The sequence below is a fragment of the Peromyscus leucopus genome, chromosome 8a (genome assembly GCF_004664715.2).
Source record: "Peromyscus leucopus breed LL Stock chromosome 8a, UCI_PerLeu_2.1, whole genome shotgun sequence".
Taxonomy (NCBI): domain Eukaryota; kingdom Metazoa; phylum Chordata; class Mammalia; order Rodentia; family Cricetidae; genus Peromyscus; species Peromyscus leucopus.
Window position 1 is genome coordinate 31,472,542 of NC_051085.1, and position 25,864 is coordinate 31,498,405.

Here is a 25,864-nt window from a genome sequence, read left to right on the forward strand (position 1 = left end):
GCCTTACTTGCTTTCCTTCAGAATAAAACCAGTTTGGTTACTAGTTCTTGGAATTTACCATACACTAGGACTAGAGAGACCCCAGAGTATGAGGAAGCAAGTAAAAGACAAAAGTAGAAGACCATTCCCAAAGGACTGTGAGGAGGGGACAGAGAAGCTATCTTCTCTGCTTGCCCTACACCATAATCTCAATGACAAGAGTGTTGCACTGATTTGAGGGTAAAAGGTTTAATATCTCGCATACTTTGGGGCATTCGGGAAAGTGTTTTGAAGGGGTTCAGGATGTGCAGTTGGCTGATACAGCAGGGAACCAAAAGCCTCCAACAAACCTGTCAATCTAGTTGAGCCGCCCTGTGTAGATGCCCTGGCCGTCTGCGCCTCATCAACATTGACTGGCAACCCCCCAAGCCTACCTGTCCCTGTAGTCTGAATGCAGGGTAACCTTGCCAGCTGGAGGACAAATGCACTCTAGCCAAACCTTAGGAGGGACGTATCAAGAGAAGAGGGGTAAACCACAGTTCACTGCAGGAATCTGGGACCCACACACAAATCTTGACCTAGTTCAGGGAGGTCTCAGGAGTGTGTATCTATGACCCAGCGGGGCACCGAGAGATGATGCCTCAAGCACCCTCCTGTGCCTAGGCAGACTATCATGGAAGCTATAGGACAACTGATTCTCTTAGTCAGAACCCTTAGGGAGGTGAACCTCTAAATTTTAATTTACTTTTGTAATGGAAGAAGACCATTTACGTAAGAGTCTGAGATCAAGGAAGTCATCAGCAAATCCAGGTTTCCCTGCTTGATGAATCGAGAGTTCACAAAGATCAGCTCAGCTCTAGAAATATTGAGTTGTGCTTTTTTTTCCTACACAATGAACAATGCGCAAATTTCAATACTACCTATCCTCCAATTCTCCCAAGACATCTGATTTCTACACCGTGTCTAAGAATCCATTTTGCATTGTGATCATTTCCATTTTTTAAGGCTGACATTTCCTATGACCTCTTCTTTGGTATTGTAGTTTCAAAAGGACAAGGCTACATACATTGCAGTTCTCATTATCAGTACAATACAGACTTAGTTACTAAAGTGAAGAGATTAATCACAAGGCTTCTCAAGATTCAGGACAATTTTTCATCACACTTGGTCATATTTGGATTATATGATAAATGCTATGTAGCAAAATGAATGTAATGTAATTAAAAATTTAATGTTGAAGAATTATAATATCTCTTAGTTAATGATATTGCACATGAATTTTCAAGCAACACAGAAAGGAATGTTGTACAACTATCACTCATATAATCATGTAGAAATCTGGCATGGTCATTAAATGATGTAGATGGTTACGTTGGCATTTTCTAGTATGACAAATAAGGATATTTGAAATGAACTCACAGGCAGAGATTCGACTGCATCTGATTGCAAAGTGGAAGCCATTCATAATAGAAATCACATGGAATAAATCATGAAATCTACATTAAAAATAGACTCTCTTACATTAAGTATTTTCTAGTTCCTTTTATAGTGAACATAAAGCCAAGCTACTTCGTCAGATCTGACCTTTCTGCATGGCTTACCTGAATAAGATGAAAAGAATTTAAAAATAACAAAGGAAGATCTCATACCCAAACAGAGTTACAGATTAGAACCACAGCACCTTTGTATGACTGCCGCCTGAGCAAACTGGATGGAGTTAAACACACTGTGTTTGTTCATGCCTTGGTCCCCCCCTCCATACCCACCCCACCCCCGTCAATGGAGAGGTATAAATACGTAGCCTCTGGCCTTTTCAAACCTACACCACCATATTTCATTTATGGCATGCAATAAGGTCAAAGGCAAAGAATAAAAAGTATCCACAAGGGCTAACTTTGTCAATTTAAAATGTGGCTCACCGTCTGGCTCATTGTTAAGCAAGCTGTTCAAATAACGTCTTGGTTCACATGTCTGTGGGGCTCTGATAGGCTTCAAAGTCTCTGGGAAAGCCCATGCAAGTTTGAAATCTAACCCCCTTCACCTTGCCATCTTTTTCTCTCCCCTTTTCTGATCTCTTTAATCCAGAATCTTTAATAGAAAAATTCCACTGAAAGACTGGAAACAGCAGGCGCTCAGAATCCCATTACATGTTATTTAAAGCAACATCTGTAGTCTTTTGAACATGTCAAGAGCAACTTAGGTGACCTCTGGGGACTCTTCTTCAAACATGTCCTATTAAACACACACAAACACAAGTAAAATGTATTTTAAGGTCTGATTATAGAAAAATCCTCTCCAGAAACCAAGCTAGCACTAAACGTTTCAATGAAACCCTGTTCAAGAAAAACAAACAAGAGCCCCAAATCCTACCTTGATCTCTGATTCATTAATTAATGTAAGAGCAAGGTTGTTTTGCTTGTTTTGGATGAGGAACGTGAAGGAGCAGATTCTAGAATATAGCCGAACCAAGTCCAGTGCTTTTAAGGAGCAACTGTGTCTACTAGAACCAATACCCTAAATGATGTAAGAAAGCCATATACATGTGACTCTTCTTCTTCCTCAACCAGAAGACAACACTGACAGCATTTTCTATGTCCAGAAAGTGGAAGTGTCCACTCTCAGAAACAAAACAAAGCCACCCCTACATCACTTACGTTCTACTGTGATATGTATAAGTCAGAGAGGACCCAGGTTTCCTTTTTTTTCTTGTTATTTCTTTTCTGTGTTATGCTCCAGTCATTCTTTGAAGGGAGAGATCTTAGCATTAATGTTAACATCTAGAAAAATACCAATTCCTGTCATTAACTTGCAGAAAGAAATCTATAACCCAATGCATATGTGATTATAACTAGAGAGATAGGAACATACCGGATTTTGTAGCTTAATAGAAATGTTGTAATACAGTAGAACTTAATGATTATGGGTAGTCCCTCTAGACCCCCAATACTGTACAGATAAAGTCATTGTGTATGGGAGGAGGAGACCAGAGGATGACAGAGAGAGTGTGATAGGAACACAGCCATTACAGCAGAACAACACGCTCCCATAAGTAGCAAAACCTTAAATAAAACACCTCCCTCTGGAGTTTTATGGTTTTATAATAATTGGGATGGGAGACATTTAGAAAAGTCCAATGACAGCAGAAAGAAGTTCAGAAAAATAAGAAAAGAAAATCCACTTAAAAAGAATGTCTGGAAGGCAACTTTCATCAACACTTAATCAGCCGCTGGGCCTTCTTCCAGAAGTAAGAACCGAGTGAGCGACAGCTCCCGACAACGATCCCCCAAAACCAAAATCCCTCTAAAACAGATTTAACACACACCAGCAGCCCACTACAAAGCAACTCGTGTTTTCCACTTCGTGTTTTCGTTCTCACAGGCGCTTCTCATGTAGCCTTGGAGCCACACCGGGTCCCACAACAAAGCGAACACTTACCCGACAGATCAATACTCCCCGAAGCAACGAAGAAGAAATACCACTTACCTAGGAAAAGAAGAGAGAAATAGAGATTAAGATGCTGTCATTTCAAGACAATTATAGCAGTTCTCAGATGATCTGAGTCCCTGGCTGCTGGTATTTTCATAGTGAGCATCATTAAGGTTTTTTGGGGGGAGTGGGAGGTGGCAAAATTGAGTTTATTTGTACATGAAGGGAAGTTGGTGAGGAATAAGGAGGGTTTCCACTGTTGTATTGTCCGGAAACCCACTGTGAGTTAATTTCACTCTAAATCAAGGTGATGTGTTACCACAGGTGGGCTAAAGCAGGAGTTGTTAGCAGGAATCCGAAAGGAATGGAAATACACTTTAGCTGTTTCCAGGCAGAGGAAAAGATGGCCAGAGTCAAACCCCAGACAGGTCTGTACAATGAATCTCTGTCCAGTTACTAAAGATTCTGCTTCCCCGAACCAGGGCTCTCCATTCTCCGCACGCATTAGACTGGCCAAGTAGTTCCTAGGGCCAAAGTCAGAGGTTTTGAGGAAGAAGCAATAACCATAGCTTATTGCCTTCCAAGTCCTCAGATTTGCGACCATGAAATAACCACTATGACTTTCAGCTAACTGTTTTGACATATTTCAAATGACAAAGATTCAAAATGTGAATAATAATTTATATGAAACTTCTCATTTCAGTTTCTAATTTTTTTATAATGAAAAACTATGCCTCAGCTACCCACTAGGTAACAAGACAAGGCAACAGACACCGTGCACTAGAAATTAGCCCATATTTAAAACAGTGTGCAGCAATAGTCTACAGTACATAAATAACTACTTCAGTTGTCCTATTCTTATATTTATAATATGGAATAGTCTTTCTTCTAAAGCCTGAAGTCTTGTGACTATTAAAAAAGGAATTTATAATGAAATAACAGAATAGGAAACATAGCTGAGAGTGACATGCCACCCCCCCTCCCCCCCACCCATCCCCCGCTGCCAAAAAAAAGTCAAGGAAATAGTTTATAGGCCTAAGTTACTTTTGCATCTCCAAAATTATTCATAGCTGCTTCGTTCATTTATTCAGGAGATATCTATTGAATGCTTTATGTATATAAAAGTTGATCATAGACATTACACAGATATCAACTACTTATGAAAGCAGCATTGATGCTACCAACAACCTCACAGTTCAGGGGAAATGGATGTTTTTGTAGATATCAAGATGGTGGAAGGGAATTGTGGACCAAAGTCTTTACCAGCATGTAAAGGAGCTCGGACAACAGTGTGGCTGCTTACTCTTGTACTCCCTGTTGTATTGTGTCTGATATGGGACAGATTCTCCAGAGTGCAACTCTTATGTGCTTACAGGGACATGAAGGTTGGTGTGTATCGTCTCAATGATCCCCATACACAGGTCTTGGAGGATGGGGCCCATGTGCCTGCTCCTTTCACTTGGCCAATGCTACTCAGGTGTTGCATCTTCATATCTACAACATCTAATTCCCATCAATTCCTCTCCTACACAGCTACTAACCATCACTTTATAGGGAAGTTTCATTATTCAATGAATGACCTTTTACCAAATCCCTCACATCAGTTCCAAAGAACTCACCATCTTGGATAAGTGATATTTTTGTCTGTGACTTGGTCATATTTAATTCTTTGAAATAAATTTCAGACGAGTATATGGTATATATTTATGCATGGGTAAATACTCTTTGGAGGTTAAAAGTCTTTAAGAATAGGAATGGTTGTTCAATATAATTTAGTTCCTGTGTATAAGACTTGTACAGGGAATATTCAATGGGAGCAAAGAGCTAAAGATGGGAAACATGGGTCTATAAGCTAAGGATTGCGGTGATTGTCACTATCACAAGAAACCAAGAAGAACCACGAAGCAGACTTGTCCTAGTGAGGATTTCTATTGCTATGACAAAACACCATGACTAAAACACCTCGGGATCAAAGGGTGTCTTTGGCTTACGCTTACACAGCACTGTTCATCACTGAAGGAAGTCAGGGCAGGAACTTAAGCAGGCCAGGAACCTGGAGGGAGGAGCCATGAGAGATGTTGCTTGCTCTGGCTTGCTTGCTTATAGAACTCAAGACTACTAGCCCTGATGACACCACCCACAACAGGCTGGGCCCTCCCCCCCACCCCATCAATCACTAATTTAGAAAATGCCTTACATGCTTGCCTACATCCCGGTCTTATGGGGGCATTTTTTTTTCTCACTTGAGGTTCCCTCCTTTTATATAACTCTGTCTTGTATATAAAACTATCCAGCAAGCACACTTTCAAAGCGTGTCCAGGGGAACAAATCCTGTCAAGATTTTAGTTTTGTATTTCTAGCTACAAGAACGGAAGGCCGTCAAAACTTCTGCTATTTACACACCTTTGTCTGTGGTACTTTCCTGAAGCAAATCTAGAAAATGAGCATCCCTTTGTGAAAACAGAAAGGAAAAACCCCTGAGAATGCCCATGAGAATAGTCGGTCATTTTTACGGATGTGAATTTGTCTTAGTTTGGGTATTCTGATGACAGAGATGCTAAGGTAGGAAGCAATATGCATGGACTCTCTTATGATGTTCACCAAAGGATATAGTGAGGAAACAGGTGGACAGGAGAGAGATAGGAAGCTGGGGAGAAGTGGATGACACTTCTGAGAGGTGGAAAGGCCACTATAGAGTCCTTAGTCTCCCCCTAGAAGTAGCATCCTTGTCTCCACACTCAGCCAATGAGCAGCCAGAGTCAGGCTTGGATCATGACCTTTAAGGCTACTCTTCTTCTCTATCAGGTCAGCCAGATACATCCTGATGGCCTCCAAGCAATCAGATATCCAGAGCAAGGAGACAGAAGAGCGAGGTTGGACTAGTAGGACCAAGTGGTTAATGCACCATGATGTGAGACTGGTTTTGACATAAGCAGAGGTTTTAGCCTCTGGTGCACATTCAGAGTGTTGGAATGGACAGTCAGGAGTCTGTTTAGGTGAGAGGATGCAGGTGGAGATTTCTTAGGCCTCTGAACAAAAGTCTCAGTCCTAGGAGATCGTGACAGGTCAGAGTACAACTAGAAAGGAGAGAAAACCCCCACAAAAGACACAAGCATGATACAGTGGAGAGGGGGAGGGACAGAAAGAGACCCCAAATCAATGGAATTTGCAGAAGAGCATGGTGGGGGCCAGCTGAGGTGGAGCTGCAGGGTCTGGGGAGCCCAGGGAGGAGCTGGATGGGCTGGGTGAAGGACTGCAGGGCCATCAGGGAAGATGAGCACCGAGGAGGCAGGAAGCTCTTTCCACTGAGAGCATTTTATCAAGGTGACTGAGTGGAAGCCTGGTCTCAAGGGAAAAGCAATGAGTCATGGGAGATTAGGGTCAGGACCAGCAGGTGCTGGCTCTCTATTTCCTGCTTTTCTCATGATGGCAAGGACAGAGACAGGATATAAAAGACAGAAAAGCTCAGACTAACCGAAGGAACAGCATTAGGTTTTGAAGATGAACACGGAAACTTACTAGCAAATAAAATAACATTATAGCTCCTCCTGTGTTCTCTGATCCTAACTTATCTACAAGATGTTAAGGTTTCTGTTCTGGAATTTGTATTCCCAAATTGATGAAGCAATAGACAGATGCATCTGTGGGATTTAAGCCTCTCTGTACTTCGAAGTTATGCTATTTCCATTTACCACGCCTCCCCCTTTCACCAGACAAGAGAATCGATCTCCAACTGATTGTAATCAGGAGGAGAGAGCAGTCCAGTGTTCCTTCTTTCTTCCCCCTAATTGGGAATTCTCAGAGCAAGCCCGTTAGCATTCCATGGTTACCAGACTAAGGCTGTAGCTGCAGATTTTCCACAGGGAGCTTTTAGCCAACAACTAACAGATCAATGCCTGTGCTTTGTAGGAGATGAGGTGTTCCCATAGCCACCACACTGACCTCTTCATTGCTCACAGCTGGAGGGACTTCCCTACAGTCCCAACCCTCTGCCTACTCTTTGCTGATCATGGCAAGGTTAATAGGAAGCTATGCAAAGCATTTAGTCACACAGACATCACGATGGCTAAAGATCAAGTCAAACGGGTCATGTGACTATGTCCTGTTTACATTTGCTTTTATTTCACATTTTCTCAGGAATCTAATAGTGCTCAGATGAGACTCAGGGCAAGAAAGATCCTCTTCAAATGAGAAACTCCTGAACCCAGAGCAATTTCGTCCTGGTTTTTTGTTATCACGCCTATCAGTAAATACCACACATCAGTAAATGTCCCCAGTAAGAAAACTACATACACGTGAATGTGTGCACACGCACACACACAATCAATTGATTTGAGCTTGTTATGTTGCATTCCAAGGTACTATGTTTATGTCAGTTAATACTTTTCAGAAATATTTTATTTTTGTTTCGTAGGTTTTTACACTGAAGTAACTGTTCTCCGTGGGTTGCTTTGTATTGCAAACTAAATGAACTGAATCACAACCACCACCAGGCTAAAGCCAAGCAGACTGTTTTGAAGTGTTCATGTGGTTAACATTCCTATGTTTTTCTCTCACAAATGCTAATTTTCTATGAAAGGACCGGATAGCGCGTACCTCAAATGACTCTGTTTCAGTATGAGTTATTCCAGTGCTTGTGTGCTCAGACGAAATCGAAGCTGACAAAGGCTGCCACGCTATTAACTCACAACTTACTGTTACACAGGCAGGCATGTTTGGAATTCCAGTGCCAGCAAGGGCTCTAGCTACCCAGAGCCAAGCCCTCCAGAGGGGAAATCTGCCAGAGCCCTTTTAACCACATGCCTGTAGGAATTTGTGCACTTAATTAAATGCACAGACCAAGCAAGCAGCGGAGGGGTGTTTATTCACACACATGTCACGGGATCAGCAGATGGCATTGCATTAGAGACTGAAATTCCCTGATGGCATGCTACACATCCTGCAGAACACATCAGACCCAGGTATCTAGTGCCTCTAATATTTTTTTTATATAGGAAGAGGAAAATAACATACATAACTGTAAGTGGGAGGAAAAGCCTGTATGATGTTTCAGTCACCAAATTTGCAAAATATAGTTTGCAGCCATCAGTAGAGCAAGGCCTGCAAAAAAATGTTTTGGCAAAAATGTGAGTCATCCTACACCTTTTGACCACAAGATGAGGCATGATGTACAGTGCATAATATTTGGTGGTCTCTCAGGGCTGTGTCCTGGAAAAATTTTGATTCCTAGGATTTTCCTAAGATCGAAGTTGCTTCTGAACAGCAAACAATGCATTGTACTGGGGAGATGCTCTGTAGCCACATTCACACTCACAGTGAGAACAAGCAGGGAGACCTGTAGCAGATCAGCAGTGGGGAACACACTTACAGGGAATTCAGCTTCTGGTATTCATACCCTTGAGTGTGACTTCAAACCCACAGGACATGAAAGGTATATGACTCTCTCGGTTAGGTAATGAAAGGCCCCGTCTTGCTAGCATACTTCATGTGTGTATGCGTATGCACGGGTCACTGTGTGCACGTGTGTGCTGCTGGCTTTGAAGATATAACTTTCCATGAATTGTAGAATTGTAAAGTGAGGTCCATAGATAGGACCATGAAAGCTAATTGCCAGAAAGACCATGCCTCAGCTAAAGGGTCATAACTTCCATGCCACCTACTGTCTCATGCTCCAATGTCAGTTTGCACAAAGAGAAGAGGAACAGAGGACTGAGTCAAAACCAGTGGGTAATATTTAAATCAGCCCTGCTTCTATAATGATACTTCCATAAGCTCCTTAAACAGAGGGATAAGTCTTCAGAATTGGTTCACATATCAAGGTAGTGGGAATAGGCATGCTTAGAGAAGGTATGGGAACTCCCTAATCATTGCACCATACCTCGACCATTTATCTGCTCTTGGGTTAGAGTATTTAAAATAAACCATTGATAGTAATCAAAGTATCTTCCTGAGTTCTGCAAGCCATTTTAGCCATTGAGAAGCTTTGACCTGGAAGTACTACCCCCATTGAGGCTTCCGATAACTGTCATGCCTACGAGACAAGGCCAAGACAGGAGCCCTTAAGACCTGAGATCCAGAGTGCCAGCTCTCTTGGTTCCTGGATCCTGGATGCTGGAGGTAGACCAAGCAGAGTTCTCCAGAGAACACCGATGGACTGCGCTTCACCTTTCCCAGACCCTGCAACCTATCCCTTTACTTGCAAGTTACCCCACAAAATAAACCTTCCTTTTAACTATGTAGAGTTGCCTTAATACTTCCACCAATAGAGAAGAAAGTTATAGGAGTCCCAGATTCTGCAGGAGAGTCAACCAGATGTGTGGGCACCCTGGGTACCCAACTCCTAGGATTGACATCTGCTGAGGATATGGGGCTTGTGAGATTGACATCTTAACCTGGGGAAATTGTTTCAGAATTTAACTGAATTATTGTACAACTAATCAGTTGGGATCCAAAGAGTTGGAGAAATCATTTGGGATGAAGAAAATCATGCATTCTTTGGAGCCAGAATGCTGAGAGGAAAAACAGTTTATGTCAGGTCAAATACTTCTCCTTTACTGAATCCAGGTCCTGTCTACTCAGTTGAAGCAACCCACTCTAATATATCAGCATTTAATTTCCCACCCCAATCCTAAATGAAAAGGAAGAGATTCTGAATTACTACTTGGTGTCTTAATGAGTAACCATCTATTATTTAATAGGTTCATCAGCACAAAATAGATATTCGATAAATATTCATTGAGTGAATAAAAAGAATTATTTTGGCCTTTGACATTTCCTTTAATAACAGCAGTAATTAAAGTTCTTTAATGGAAGTATTAACAACAAATGTTTCTTTCATGGTCTTCAAAAGCACTAGGTGGATAACTAAGAGACCAAAGCTTTGCTGAACATAGATTAGTGAGGAGTAGGACTGATCTGCTCCTCCCATTGCATGCATGCTCACTAATGTAGATTAATCTCCCACTTTAAGCCAGTATTTCCTAGAATGGAACACAAGGCATAGGTTCATTGACGACTCAATCACCTCTTGAATTACAAAGAATTTTCACTCTGCTTGGAGCTCTACTATTATTCATAAATGACTCAACTTAACCAGCCATGAATTTTCCCATGGAAAAAGTCCTAACTGTTATAAAGTGTTTCAGAGAGCTGGAAGTACTATTCCCCATGAGTACTGTGCATGTTTAAGCATATATATACTAACTTTAAGTTTTCATTTTTTAAACTAAGAAATCTACCTGAGAAAACTCCTAGGCAATTTCTAATTTATAAGAAATATAGGCCAGTGTTAACCCTTAAATCCTCCTATAGACTTTTGGTCCACAAAATCACAGACTCAGAATGGTTTAGCCCTCTGGTTATTAATAATATCACTTGATGCTTTCCTGAAAATAATCCTATGTTCACTCTAACTTCAGTTTAAATCCTTCCACTTTGATGTATAGTTCATTATCCTGAGTCCAGCTGCATTATTGTGAAGTAATGGTACACTTTTCCTGCTTCCAAGGCTAAGGAAAGTGCCAGTGTCTGATAGTGACTTTCTGCACAGTCTTCTTCCATAAGCCTAATTCAGGAAAGCAGTAGATAGCCCTTAAGGATGGTTAGCTCTCTCTGTTATAGATCATGTACCCTTGCTTGCTAAGAGACTTGAGTTTCTTTGTATCTTGATAATCTCTAGACTTTATCCCCTCTACCAGGAAGTGTTACTAGAGTTTTCCTGCCTTGCCCACAATCAGGACAAATCTTTGTCACCCACCAGTCCCACAGCCGCTCAGACCCAAACAAGTAAACACAGAGACTTATATTGCTTACAAACTGTATGGCTGTGGCAGGCTTCTTGCTAACTGTTCTTTTATCTTAAATTAACCCATTTCTATAAATCTATACCTTGCCACGTGGCTGGTGGCTTACCGGCGTCTTTACATGCTGCTTGTCCCGGCAGTGGCTGCAGTGTCTCTCCTCCTTCTTCCTGTTTCCCCAATTCTCCTCTCTCTTTGTCCCGCCTATACTTCCTGCCTGGTCACTGACCATCACTTTATAAATAATATAAGCGTCTGAGTGATTATTTTATACATGGATTGTGGGACTGCGGGGCTTGGTGGAACCTGGAGAGAAGCCCTCCAGCAACAAGGAAGTGTCATCTATTTGAATATGGCTGATTGAATTTCAAAAGAAAAGGAAACTGGGGGTTTATCTGAAGGTCTTCTAATGCTATTGTCAGCAAAAATCCCTTAGTCTTTATCCAGTAGGGTTTAGATGGCAGAGACAGAGCTGAGTTGATGGCGTATGGCTGTTGGCCATGACGAGCCAGTTGTTCAGTTCCCAAGGACATATTAGCAGTTTAGTTCTGTATTCCTGTCTTCGTGTGTGTCTCTGGAAAGCTGGACCTGCTTTTTTGTCGGTTTTATCTTTCTGTGTCTCCCCACCTTCCTTCTCCAACACACATGCACAGGCTATGACAATGTTTATGACTGCTGTGTGGAGACATGAATTCTGGGATCATGGAAAGTGTAGCAAGGGGCGGGGGAAAGAGCTGTCCTGTGGTCTCAGAAATATTTTCACCTAAGTGAAAAATATCTTTGCAGCTTATTTTGGCAAAGAACCTGGAAGTGATGAATGGAAGGCAAGGGAGAAAGTAGAGGGCAATGAATTGCTTCTTGACCCTGGATGTCTCCTCTTTCTACTTGTGATAAAGCTGCTATGAAAAAAAAATCATCTCAATTTAACCTTTATCATAGAGGTCATGATCAGACTAGGGAGGCTAATGGACTAAGAAGAGTTAGATGGCCCAAGAGCCTTTCAAACTCTGTCTTGTGTTCCTCTAATTATGGCTGTTTTTCTCCTGCTTAGAGAAATGGCTGGTGTCTGTGACTTTACTCCGTCTTGTATCTTCTTCCAGATGTCACTAGGTCTCCTCTTAAGTGCCTGATCTGACAAGAATGGTGGTAGTAAGTAGTGCAGTGATACAGAATCTTCCCAGTGGATGGGGCGCTTTCAGTTTTAAATCTTATAAACTTACTTGTTCTTACTTGTTACCCTTTCTCTGTTTCCTAATTCTGAGGGAAAACTTGAGTGGGCTTTGAGATTGCTAACGATGTCAGACTCCAGGATGTAGAAACATAGGCTTTGGCTCTGGCATATTACCTGGAATATGTCTTGCCAGTTTGCTCTCCCCTGGCTTACAAAGGATGGCAAGCTGTGCAAAACCCAGGAAATATTTGCCAAGGTTGTCCCGTTGGCAGAGTGGTCTATTATAGAATCATGTATTTGAGTTCCTAATTTGGTATCTCTTTCCCTTAAAAAAATATAGGAGGATTTTTTATACCTATTAATATTGTCAAAAGAATGTTTTTCCATGAGGATAAAAATATTTTGAGTCTGTTTCAGGAGATATTTCCCCAAGAGGCTAATTTCTATGCTGTTAGTCAGCATAGAAATCTTGTCCAACTTGTCCAACCTTATGTAGCATGCCAGCTTAAATCTTCCTTCTTTATGTCTATTTCACACTAGGAGGAAGAGCTGTAGTGTTTGATGTCTGTAGTTGGTTGTTCTTTACTCTTATTACTATTTGGCGGCCTGCTACCCAGGTCCCAAATAAATCACCCTATTCTTCTTTCTTATGAATGCCAGGCCTTAGCTTGGCTTATTTCTAGCCAGCTTTCCTTAACTTAAATTATCCCATCTACCTTTTGCTCTGGGATTTTTATCTTTCCCTATTCGATATACCTTTGTTTCCTTCTTACTCTGTTGCTGATTGTGTAGCTGGGTGGCTGGCCCCTGATGTCCTCCTCTCCTCTTTTCTTGCTCTTCAATCTTCTCTTCCCAGATTTCTCTTCCTATTAATTCTCTCTGCCTGCCTACCCCACATATCCTTTCTCCTGCCCAGCTATTGACCACTCAGCTCTTTATTACACCAATCAGGTGTTTTAGACAGGCAAAGTAACACAGCTTCACAGAGTTAAAAAATTCAACATAAAAGAATACAACACATCTTTGTATCATTACACAAATGTTCCATAGCATAAACAAATGTAACATCTCTTCAATTGATAGTCCAAAATGGATGTCAAGTTCTTATTGATCACTGGTGAAACAGTCACCTAGAGGCCAGGGAAAGGCTCATTTAGTAAAGCGCTTGTCACACAAGCCTGTGGGGCTCATGCTTGGATCCTCAGCACCCACATGCTGCCAGGTGCTGCATCAGGTACCTGAAATCCCACCACTGAGAGGAAGAGACAAGAGCATTCTTAGGGCTTGTTGCTTAGTCAGTCTAGTGAATTGGTAAGATCTAGTTTTGGTGTGGGGGTGGGGACCTTTCCTCAAAACAGAAATCAAAGAAGACACCTGACATGGACACATACACACCCATTCCCACACGTATTTGTATATATAAAAACACAGACACACAACAGTAATCAATGAAGATTGACTTGTTTCTTTAATGCCATAAGACACCCCTGCAAAAGAGTAATTTGGCATCGACACTATGCTTGTTTTATCAAAGAATTGCATTAGACACGATTTCTCAGACTGCAGATGTAGAATGCTCAGATCTGTAAATCTGTTTGCAAAGAAGTGGGTGTGGAGGGAGAATAAGACAGAGAGGACCCTCTCTTTGAATCCTACTCATTTTTTGAATCTTGCCCTCCCCAAGAGCTATTAACTTTCCATAGGTCCTCATGGTGGAGTAGTAATGCCTATCCCCCACCCCTCGATCTGTAACGGAACATTGGAGGTCTTATGCAGGTAACCACAGCTACTGTGATTTTATGAGTGCAATGGCCATGCCATGTCTTTGGTCAGGTTTCTATTGCTGTGATAAAATGCCATGTTCTTTGAAGGAGGGTAGCAAAGTTTCCCTGCAGAACTAGCAGACAGGAAGCCTGGGGCCCCTGATCTCCAGGTTGGCCTTTTGTCCTCATAGCTATGAGAATTTGCTTTTCAGCACGGGCAGCACAGAGCTACCCAAAACTTCTCTCTGCCTGCTGAGGTCTTAGAAACTCTCCAGGTCCTCAGATTCTTTCTAGAGGACTTAATTGTAGTACAGGGATATACATCTCCTTGCCTCCCAGGCCAAGCTGATCAGGCTAACACCCAAGAGCATCATCAGATAGACTTTACCAAAGCCACTCACCCAAGGGGAATGGGTTGTCCCATTTCATAAACATTTTGGTTTTTCGAGATACAAATTCTGAAATTTAATTTTCTTCAAGATATGTGTATATGTGTGTATCTGTATGCACATATGAGTGCAGTTTCCCATGAAGGCTAGAAGAGGGTGTTGGATCCCTGGAGCTAGAATGTGATCTGAATGGAGCTAGTTGTGATCTGTCCAACATGGGTGTGGGGAACCGAACTTGAGTCATTAACAAGAATGTTATGTTCTCCTAACCTCTGAGCCATCTCTCCAGGCCCTGAGATCCCATATTTGATTCAATAAATATCTGCATAAAACTTCCTTTGGAAAAAATATACAACCCTTGTACATCTACAGCGAAAAATACACCATGTTCAAATTGAGACCTACCATGGTTGGTTTCCCAAAGAAGAGTTTACTTTAGATGACTATTTATACCTTCCTCCCAGTCTGTTTCCCTTCCTGCTTTATTTCCCACCACATCATCTTCAGATGACAGACTATATGGAATGAGGTTATTTATTTGTTTATTGCCTGCTTCTTCCAGGTCAAACAGCTATACATGAAGGCAAAGAGTTTTGTTCACTTTGTTAATTTCTCTTAGCACCAATACTCAGAACGATCAGTGGAACATAGTGACTAAAAAAATATCCATTAAACAAATGACCTGGATGAGAAGATCATGCTGTCCATTATAGGGCAGGCTTGTTTTGTGAGTGAGAAGGAGTGAGAAGGCTGGGGGATGCAGCAGGTTATACTAAAGACAACAGAAGGATCCAAAGGAGAACAGGAAGGGAAGGATAACTATAAGCAGGTGATGAGGGGGTACATTGTAACTTAAGGCATCAAGCAAAATGCAGAGGAGGTGTCTAATATGGCCTGGAGCTTCCTTCATTTACATCCCTGTTTTTAGCCACATTGACCGCCCCCCCCCCATCCCCCATAAGGCCATATGATGCCACTATGAAGTTTGGCTATTAGCATTGTCATGTATGAGTGAGCTTGAGAGGCAAGAATATGTAGGAGCACCAAGTCAAGCTCTGCCATGTCCCCATGGCATACCTGGCCCCATCATAAACTCATGCAAAGCAAGGTTTGCATTTGTCTATTCCAATCCTGGAATAGTCCAGTTATAAGAGAGATAACTCAGGGTGTGTGTGTGTGTGTGTGTGTGTGTGTGTGTGTGTGTGTGTGTAAAAGCACATATTACATTATAATCTAAAACCACTAAAAAGCAGTATCTTAGGTGTTCATGATACCATCACTGCCTTGACGTGTGTTTTCAAGCAAGTACAAGCCCCTTGAAATTTAGTTATACCCTTTTACCTTTGGCCTCAGTAGGACTTCCCACCCCTGTATGACTGTTTTCAATTCAGCAGATTTGTTCCTCCCCTCAAACCCCCAAACCCCCAGACATCCCAATGTCTGGTACTGATAACAAAACCTAATGCTCAAGACCAGAGTCATGTGGATAAGTTCCAACCTTCGCTCTTTTGTTCTTTAGACTAGCCAACCTGCAAATTGGTATGTGAGAGCCCGAGAGACAATGCCCATACCATAAAAAAAGCATGTTCCCAAAGCATCTCTCCGCTGCTGTCTCTATCACCACCCCCTATTTTGTCATTCATTGGTTGAACCTCTTGTTACCTCTAGACTTTGCTGAGCACCTCTGAAATAGGGGACTCACTTCTCTCTGGGCACTGGACAGTGTTAAACATTATAAACTATCTCTTTAAATTGCTGTTTTGGTTAATGGATAGTTCTTTCAGTTTATATTGTAAACACCCCTTCTAATGTTCCTTTCGTATATAGAAGCGAAGATATTAGCGATGGGACAATTTGACTCCCTGTTGAGGCAGTTGCTGTACTCTCTTGCAGCCTGGGCTGCCTTGAGCAAAAGGACTATCAGTTAAACTTCCAGCTGGACCATGCTTATGCCAGCAGCAGCTCTCTCCAGCACTCCATGGGTTCCTGGAGACAACTGCACAGAGACTGCAGCTCTGTGCCTGGGCTCCTGAGTGCACATCTGCAGCCAGCACTGTTTGAAAGTGTGTGCAGAATTTTTGCTATAGGGAGCCTCAATGAACTGTTTCTATGTTGGCCAGAGGGGGCGCCCTTCTCTTGATGGAGGGATTCCTTGTGTCTGGTACTAGGAGACAAGGCTAATAGATTGTTGCTGTTGAGGCCAAGTTGTGATTTGGTCCAGAGACGATGGCTGTAATTGGTCCAAACACCCCTTCCCTGGCTTTTAAGCAAGCTGCTAAGGCTCCTTCAATGAATTAGCTGGGAAACATTCTCTTGTTCTGCTTCCCCTAGGGGTGTAACACCAGTGCCAATAACAGCTTCTCTCGAGTGGTCTTTTCTTGCTACATTTGGCAGCATGGTCTGAACTGGTAACATTCAGAGTACAGGGGCAGTAAGCAGGACCCTTGGTGGCTTGGCCCACTCTCCTCAAAGGTGGTCTCAAAGGCTCACTATTGGACTCTGATTCCTGTCGGTAGACCCCTGAGCAGTCAAGCTCTCATCCTCCAGCAACCAGTGTGGAAACCTCAAGCCATGGCTTCCAAGAACAGTCTCCAGCCAACTGAAGCTTGAGAGATGAAGATGCAGTGGATCACCTGCTCGCCAGGAATCATATCCACCTACTCAGATTCTGCCCACCGCAGACACCCATGCCTGAATGATCCTGGTCAGTCTTGGCACCCAGATCCTTAGTTGTTCATCATAAGTCCAGGCTCTCAAGAAGTGCCAGGTGGCCTGTCTTGCACCCTGGCTCCTGAATAGGATCCCAGCAGAGGCAGGTACCCTGAGTTATCCAAGTAGCAGCCACTGGGTTGTAGAAGAAAGTGAAGAGGGAGAGCAATACTTTGAGAGCAGTCGGGGCAGGAAACAGGAGGGAAGCCAAAGGAGAGACATACTAAGAAAGTGGAGAGTTGATGAAGGATCACAAAGAACTAGAAAAAAGAACTTTGAGGCCATCCATCAGGAGAGATTGGAGAACTGCCAAGTCTTCAGAGCCAAGGGCCTAAAGACTCTTGCCTGACACCTGGAATACTGGCTTTGCCAAGGGCCCAGGGTCCTTACTTCCAAGACCTGCTTGTTTGGAAACTGTAACACTAGAGGTTACCACTTGTCACTGCATCTACCTTGCCTACTGTTGGCTACCAGGTATAGAGAGATAAAAGCACTGGAGACTTCTGATTTCCATCTGGAAGGATTCTAAGCCAGCTGACTTAACACCCATCAGCACCTTTAACCTGTCTGGAACTATGACCTATTCTTTGGTTTTACTTCTTTATTTTAGCTCACCTGTATCCCCTTTCCCAAAGGAAACCTTCCTTCTGGTCAGAGGTCTCTTCGACAATGGCTAGCCTGACTTGAAGACATTCACAAAAGAGACCTCACAATCAATAGAATTCGTAAAAGGCACAATGTTCACTCAAAGGCTGCTGAGCATCCTCTGTTGCTGGAACCAGAGAGCTTGCCCTAGTTTCACTTATTTTTATGATGAAACGCATTAACCAAAAGCAACCCAGGAAGAAGGATTTATTTGGCTCACAATCCCAGATCATAGTTCATCATTGCAGGGAAGTCACAGAGGCAGAAGCCTGGAGCTTGAAGCTTGATGATGTCATACCACATTCATAGCCGAGAGCACAGAGAAATCAAGGCACCCATGCTGTCAGCTTGCTGCTTTTGCCCTATTATTACACAGTTCAGGGGTCCCTGCCTAGGGAATGATGCCACCCATAGTGTTCTGGGTCTTCTCACATCAACCACTAATTACAATAATCCCCACAGACATCCCCACCGGCCAACATGATGCAGACACTTCTTCAATTAAGAGTCTCTTCTCAGCTGATTGTAGGTGCGGCAAGTTGATGTTGAAGAGCTGACCATTATGGAGACAGGGCATGACTGGTACACTCTACAAAGAGTTCAGTGTTTTCAAAGCTATAATATTTTACTGCACAGCTAATGTTTCTAGCTTTCTGGAAAATTCCATTTCTAGAATGACTTCTGTATTAGTTTCTTCTCCTGTTGCTATGACGTAATATCCCAACAAAAGCAACATAAGGGAGAAAGGGTTTATTTTGGCTTACACTTCCAGAGAAATACAATCCATCATGATGGGGAAAAGGCGGCACTGGACAGGGAAGGGATGGTGCCAGGTCAGGAGGCTGGCTGGCCACACTGCACTCACACTCAGGAAGTTGGACATGCATAGGAAGAGGAACCAACCCATAATGCCTCAGGGCCCACCACCAGTGATCCACTTCCTCCAGCAAGGCTGCACCTCTTAAAGATTCCACAGTCTTCCAAACCAGCACCAGCATCTGGGCAGCAAGTGTTCAAACATGAGCCTATGGGGGCCATTTCACAGTCAAACCACAACGAACTCATCCCTTATCAGTGCAAATAGCGAAGCTGTACATCAAAATGTTCTTTTCTGTTTCCTTTCCCCCATTATCTTTAACATGCTATGCTTACGATCCAAGAGTGAATGTGTTTCCCACCACACTCAGAGTAGGTAAGGGCATTGTGCACCCTGCCTCATCAGAGGGTGTATTTTATGGGGAAGAAGTAAATCAGAGGCATATATTAGGAAGCGCCCATGGGCACACCCACAGCACTGACCTTTAAAGGGCAGTATTAAGTACCGTGAGAGCAAAACCAGTAAGTGAATGATCTATGAAAGGTCATTTGCAACCAAGCAATATTTCCTCTCTCAGCACATAACCTGCTGCCTTTTGACACCTTTCCTTTGGGGTGATGTGGTTCCTGAAACATGGACCAGGCATATTTTCTCTGCTTTATAACGAATAATCTCAACTTGAGCTCATGGTAGAACTGGTGTCCTTAAGTAGTTCTTGTAATTTCTGTCGCTTTTAATGTTGGGTGTAACAAAGTGACATTTACATTTCTCTGGGTTATTCTGAGGTGCCATGGAAGTTTATGTTGTTTAGAATTACAAAGGGCCTCTGAAAACCCTAAAGAGAACTAATTTTAGAGAGAATAGTGATTTGCCTGACATTAGACAGCAGGGAAGGGTGTCTCAGCTCCAGGTCCCTCATCTGCTGCAATCTCCATCCTAAATATTAAGCAGCATGGGATGTGAAGTTCCTTATTTAGGAGTCTTTCTACAGCAACACAGTTATTTTTTATATCCATTTGCAACTCCCCCAATAAATTCCAAAGACTCCCAACTTTGCTCTTCCTTCATTCCATCCTTCTCCATATCAATTCCACATATGTGTTGGAAGGTCACCACCAATTTTACCTTCCAATCTGAATGAACAGACTCTGCTTTCATATTCTCCACTCTAGCTTCATGACCGTGACTTGCCAAATATTGTGTCTAAGGTGATTTTTGGTACTTCTCATTCTTCTGTGTGTCCACTGTCCCAAAGGAGAAAGAGATCTGAAGCAACCATGTAAGCTCATATGGCCCTGTGCCTGGTTAGAGACATAGGCACTCACTGAAGGGCTGACTCCTGTTGTCCTGGTACGGGTCTTGTTCAGCTTTTGCCTCCCTAGAAGTATGTCTACTCTTTTTATAATGTGAAATATAAAAGGGTGATTTGGTGACATCACAGTGATTTTTGTCACAGAAACAAGTTAAAACACAGCAGTCAGCCGGGCGGTGGTGGCACACGCCTTTAATCCCAGCACTCGGGAGGCAGAGGCAGGCGGATCTCTGTGAGTTCGAGGCCAGCCTGGACTATCAAGTGAGTTCCAGGAAAGGCGCAAAGCTACACAGAGAAACCCTGTGTCAAGAAAAACAAAACAAAACAAAACAAAACAAAACAAAACACAGCAGTCACTGGATAGTCATCTACATTATGTTGAACAACGGCATCCGCAGCCTCTGTCGGGGTGTGTACTGTGGACACACACCAACATTCTATGTCTGGGTGTGTACTGTAAATGCACACCAACATTCTCTGAGGCTAAGTGCAGCTGGTGGGGTGGGTATGGTATGTACATTTTCCCTAAGATTAACTTCATCCTGCCCCATCCCAGTGTATACACACACACACACACACACACACACACACACACACACACACACAAACACTACACTCTATAAAATCTGCTACAACTCTGCTTTCACTTCAAGAAGAAATAGAGGGAGCTGGATGTGGTCCAATATTCCTAAACTACAACATAAGGCTAAGGCATGAGAATCCCAAACGTAAGGCTAGTCTGGGCTACACAGTAAGACTTTGTTTAAAGAAAAAAAAAGATACAATAGAAAGACAATTTTATTATCTATGTGACTGAAGTGTTATTTTCTAGTTGTTAGCTAGGAAAAGTAAAATTTCCCAAAGACTTCTAATGACATACCTGCTTGTCATTCTGTGAGTATTTGAATAAAACTCACACTCCTGGATGCTGTGGGTGAGACCACTTGCATATGAGTCAAGTTCAGGATAGTCAACAGGGCTTGACTTGGATTATTCCCATCTGACCACCCTAGATTCCAGCTCCCTGACACGAACCTGTCTTCACTGAAGTATTTGGTGTTGCCTACCAACACCTCTGTGCTCCATTTTGCTCACTTATAAGACAGAAATGCTGCTATTCTCCTAGTCTACAAATACACCATATATAATGCTAAAACAAGGCAATGGAAAAGTGATTTTAACATTCCAGAAGAAAGAGACTAATTCAATGCTATTATAAAAAAATCACATTATTGCATTTTTCTATCTCTTTATGTAAAATAGAAATGAAAGATAGATGTGGAGGACTGCTCTGGAAAACATTTAGAACACAAACAAAGTGTTGCTTTAAGGTGTCTTTTCATTAAAAAATGCCAGGAAAAATACTATGCATGTTGAACTGTATATTTTTATGTGATATATCACTGCATCATTGAATATTTTTGATATGCAAATGCTGATGAATCCAAATATGAAAGTCTCTCACATTGATTGCCATGGGCTTTTGTACAATAAAGAGAAATGCACAGTAAAATTGGAATTCAAAGAACATTCTTATCAGCAACAACAGACTGGCAGTCTGCTTCTTTGCTCTGAAGCACAATAAAAACTTTTATGACATTCTGTAAGTTGAATATGAATTTATTGATTTTTTTCCATTTCTTGTTCAGAAACACATGGCATCAAACAAAGAAGTGACTTTGTCAATGCAATTCAAACAATCCAAATACTAATTTCTACAGTGTTCATTTTGAGATTCAACAAGATGATATCGAATAGGTACGGTAAAATTGTGAGGGAGCTAGCTTGTCCGGCAGAGCCTTGTATTTTGGATCCGTGTTCTACTGAGCATAGGCTCTACAAAGGAGGAAAGAAAAATTCTATCTGTAGTAAATAATTTTGAAAACTGAGACGAAATAAAATATAAATACAAAGTCTATGTGTGTTTGGTGCTGGATGGTCACAAAAAGGAGAGGCTCTGATTTCATCTGAGGCAAGAGAATCATCACGTCCCATTTTTCTTATAATAAAGCCATATTTTGTTTTTATTCAAATATTTATTTTTATTCTTTTTAAGTTATGTGTATTTATGTGTGTGTGTGTGTGTGTGTGCCTGTGAGTTTGCATGTGTATATGAGTACAGAAGTGGGAGGAGTCTAGAAGAGGGACTTGAATCCCTGGAGCTACAGTTCTAGGCAGTTGTGAACCACCTGATGTGGGTGCTGGGAACTGAACTCAGGTCCTCTACAAGACCAGTGCATATTCTTAACCAATGAGTTCTCCCTTTAGCTCCTCAACCCTGAACCCAAACCATCTACATACTTAAGCCATCACACAGTATTCTCAAAGGATAAGAAAGAACAGATAAATTTATGATCACATTCTGTCTCACACAGAACACCCTTCTGCACCAGGAAGAACGAAAGCTTCCTCCTCACATGAGCAGAAAGTTCTTCTCCTCCTACTGATCACAACAGGAAGCAGTATGACCTTAGAACAGGTTCTCTCTAAGAGAGCTAATACCTCCCAGGATAAGTTTTTGAAAAGTGTGGGGGCACTGTCTTGTTTCATCAAATGACGGGGGTCTCCACTGTCATAGGCCGCTTCCAAAGATGCTCATGCATTCCATAGTGTGCATCAGAGCTCCCCACAGCAATGAACTGACTTTCATGTAGCTGGTGTCCTTCTGGGCATCTGTGAAAGTGAAATCAGTTTATGATTTCCTGACCCCACAACTGAGCTTGGCTTCTGTATGCCAGCCTCACCCTAATGAGATAATCCAGCCCTGGAGCAAGCATGCTAACTAGCGGCTAGTTGTAGACACAGGTTTCTCAACCTCTCCGAATTAGTTCTCTCATCTACAGAATGTGAGTAACATCTGCCCTGACCTACTCCTATCTAAACAAAAAATGCAATAGCAAAGCCTTCCATCAACTGTGCAGTGCTGAATGAACCCAGTCTTAAATAGTTTCTTTCTTCAGTCATCCAAATGCACAGGACATAGCAAGGCCTTGGCACCCTCATTGATTATCTCAACATGATTATGATAATTGGTGATTTTCTATTGACAAGCCCATAATTACCCCAAATTGATTGGCAATGATGTGGCGTATACACAGAAATAACCATCTAATCCTATGCTAAAATTCAAGGCCCCACAGACAAACAAAACAATGAAGTGTATTTGTTCAGCATATCAACTCAATGATTATATACCCACGGTATTCGGATTTGTACTTCATACAAATCCACAAGCTGGAGCTTCCTATTAGATACAATTTGTTTAAGCTTGCCTGTTGTTTTCCTTGGGCTGGAACACCCCACACACAACGTTCGAGACAGGCAGTAACTCCAGTTTGTTCCTCTACTGGCTTGTTTGCATGTTGGATTTTTTTTTTTTATCATCGTTACTTTGCGATTTAACAGTAGGTGGCTAATGGAAATGTTGTTCTCGGCGGTAGCAGACTAAATCAGTGGGAAGTGAGGGGGTGGGTGGGGCGAGGTAGGGGAGAGGAAGAAATGTGTTTATACTTGAAGATGTCACATGAGGCAGCTGGAACCCCCCAGCCCTTGATGTTGGGATGGCCATGAGCTTTGCAGAACTCATCTACATTATTACCCGCTCTTTCACACTTAGGAATCTATTAATTTACAATTAGTTGTATGGATTTTCTAGTAGATTTGTAATTTCTGTAATAATTTACAGAGCACTGAAGAAATTAACTATGCCCCTTGGAAAGATAAGCATTACTGAAAGAGGAGATCCCAGCACGAGTTATTGAACACATCATTGAACGTCTGGGTTTTTAGCTTTAAATTCTAATTTAATTACAGCAGAACTGATTGGAGAACTCTATTTTACTATCTGAAAAAATATCCTTATTCACTTAGCTCACCCTACCCACACTCATAGTCATAAGATTTTTGTTTTTAATTTTATTTTTCCAAGACAGGGTTTCTCTGTGTAGTTTTTGGTACCTGTCCTGAATCTTGCTCTGTAGATCAGGCTGCCCTCAAACTCACAGAGATCTGCCTGGCTCTGCCTCCCGAGTGCTGGCCATAAGATTTTAATAAGAAACTTGAGATACAGATTATATATATTTGAGAATTTGAAAGGGGGCAGACTCATCTTTAGCCTAAAAACAAAACTGGAGAACTTTTCTCCTAATAATACACACATACCCAAACTCTCTTTCCCCAACATGACAAAAAATATAACAATAGCATCATACAAAAATGCATACAAATGACTGCAACTATTTAAATTATTGCAGTTTCCTTAGACATTGCAGGGAGAGAGAGAGTCTATGGGAGGAGGGAGGCAGGGTGACCAAGAAGCAACATTAGCCCCATTCTGAATGCTGTGCCAAAGATAAGGGCAGGGCACCGAAGAATTCTGGGGGGCGGGGGCGCAGCAAATAGGTGTAACTAGGACATTCTAGGAGACATGGATCTACTCACAGGAAACAAATGGGAAGGAAAACACAATTGTTTGTTACTGGGGATGGAGCCTAGAGCCTTGTTCACATGAAGCCAGTTCTCTACGACTGAGCCACACCACAGTCCATGCTATTATTCTGTTTTATAATTTCTTTCACACATTTGTTGTTATAATTGTGTGTATGTGTGTATGTGTGTGTGTGTGTTAGCCTTCTCCTTTTTGTTCCAGAAAAGTGTCCTGGAACAAACAACAGAATAGAGTGTATAAGAAGCTCCAGGGATGCTTTGCTCTCTGATTGCAATTTCTTGTTAGTTTACCCATCTGGGCACTAGCTAATAGATTATTTTCTTACTCTAGACTAGTGGTCACCTCAGAAGAGCTGCAATAAATATGTCATTAACAATTATTAAAATTTGGGTTGCCTGAACTCTGGAGTTGAATCAACTCAGGTCTTAGATTTTAAAAGTATTTTCTGGTTTCTTCTATCTGTAAACATTTATAGAGGAGATAAAAGCACAGTGGCTCTCCCAGCTGTCGGGGGTAAGATAGATTTTTAGTTCTGAGCCTGGCTAACTCATTGCTGCACGCCTATTATGTTTTCTTATTGTTCCCAAGAAGACACACTACTCCGGGACTTGAGCTGTCCATCACGGTGCCGCCCTCCTGGATGTGACAAGGGAAAGAAAACACACTCTGGATCCAAACTATCCTTGCTCACTTTCTTCCTGTTACCAGTGCCAGCTCCATGGAGTGCAAATACTGTTGAGGGAAATTTGAGTGGAAAGTTCTGGAGCTGACAGCCTATTCAATTACATACTACTAATAATTTGCCTCAAGTGATTTTTACATTCAAAGAGATGGTGAACATTAAATCTAATTATAAAAGACTAAATAACGGCTATAAAAGGATTTAGTGAAAAATCATGCATAATACTAAAAATAAGAGCCCTCCACAGGGGGCACTGGGTCCTCAGTGCGATCCTGACTGTCACTAACCATCAACCCCTGTGAGGTCACCCCACCTCTCCCGTCTCAAAAGACAACGGCTAAGACAATCTCTTCAGTTTTTCTTTAGCTGTGAAATTGTACAGTTTCAAATACCTTCAAAAACACTTCTGAAGTTAAAGTAGAGTGCAAAGGAAATCCAGGAACACATTTTAGAAGTCAGGACACAAAAGGCCCTGCTGTGTTCAATCCCAAGCACCACAAGTAGTGAGTAAATAAATAAACAAAATAAAAGCCAACTTTAAAATTGGAAATTTATAATTCACATTGAATCAGAAAATATAGTCAAGTCTTTCCAAAGGGAAAGCGTTACTTTTTTTTCTCTTCAAAGAACTAAAAGGAGATATTTAAGATGAAAGAGCAGCGACACATGAATATTCAGAATGCTAATGCCAATGAATATTTGCTGTGTGCCAGGGTTATAAATCT

At 41.9% G+C, this 25,864-nt stretch overlaps 1 protein-coding gene across 1 annotated transcript in view; it reads right to left on the reverse strand.

The window, feature by feature from the left end:
* Positions 1–969: 969 nt before the first annotated feature.
* Positions 970–25,864, reverse strand: part of Samd5 (sterile alpha motif domain containing 5) — a 405,507-nt gene continuing 380,612 nt past the window's right edge. Inside the window, exon 2 of the mRNA XM_028861640.2 lies at positions 970–3,462. Within this exon, the coding sequence (XP_028717473.1) occupies positions 3,352–3,462 (111 nt within the window). The 3' untranslated portion in view covers positions 970–3,351. The remainder of the gene's footprint in view (positions 3,463–25,864) is intronic.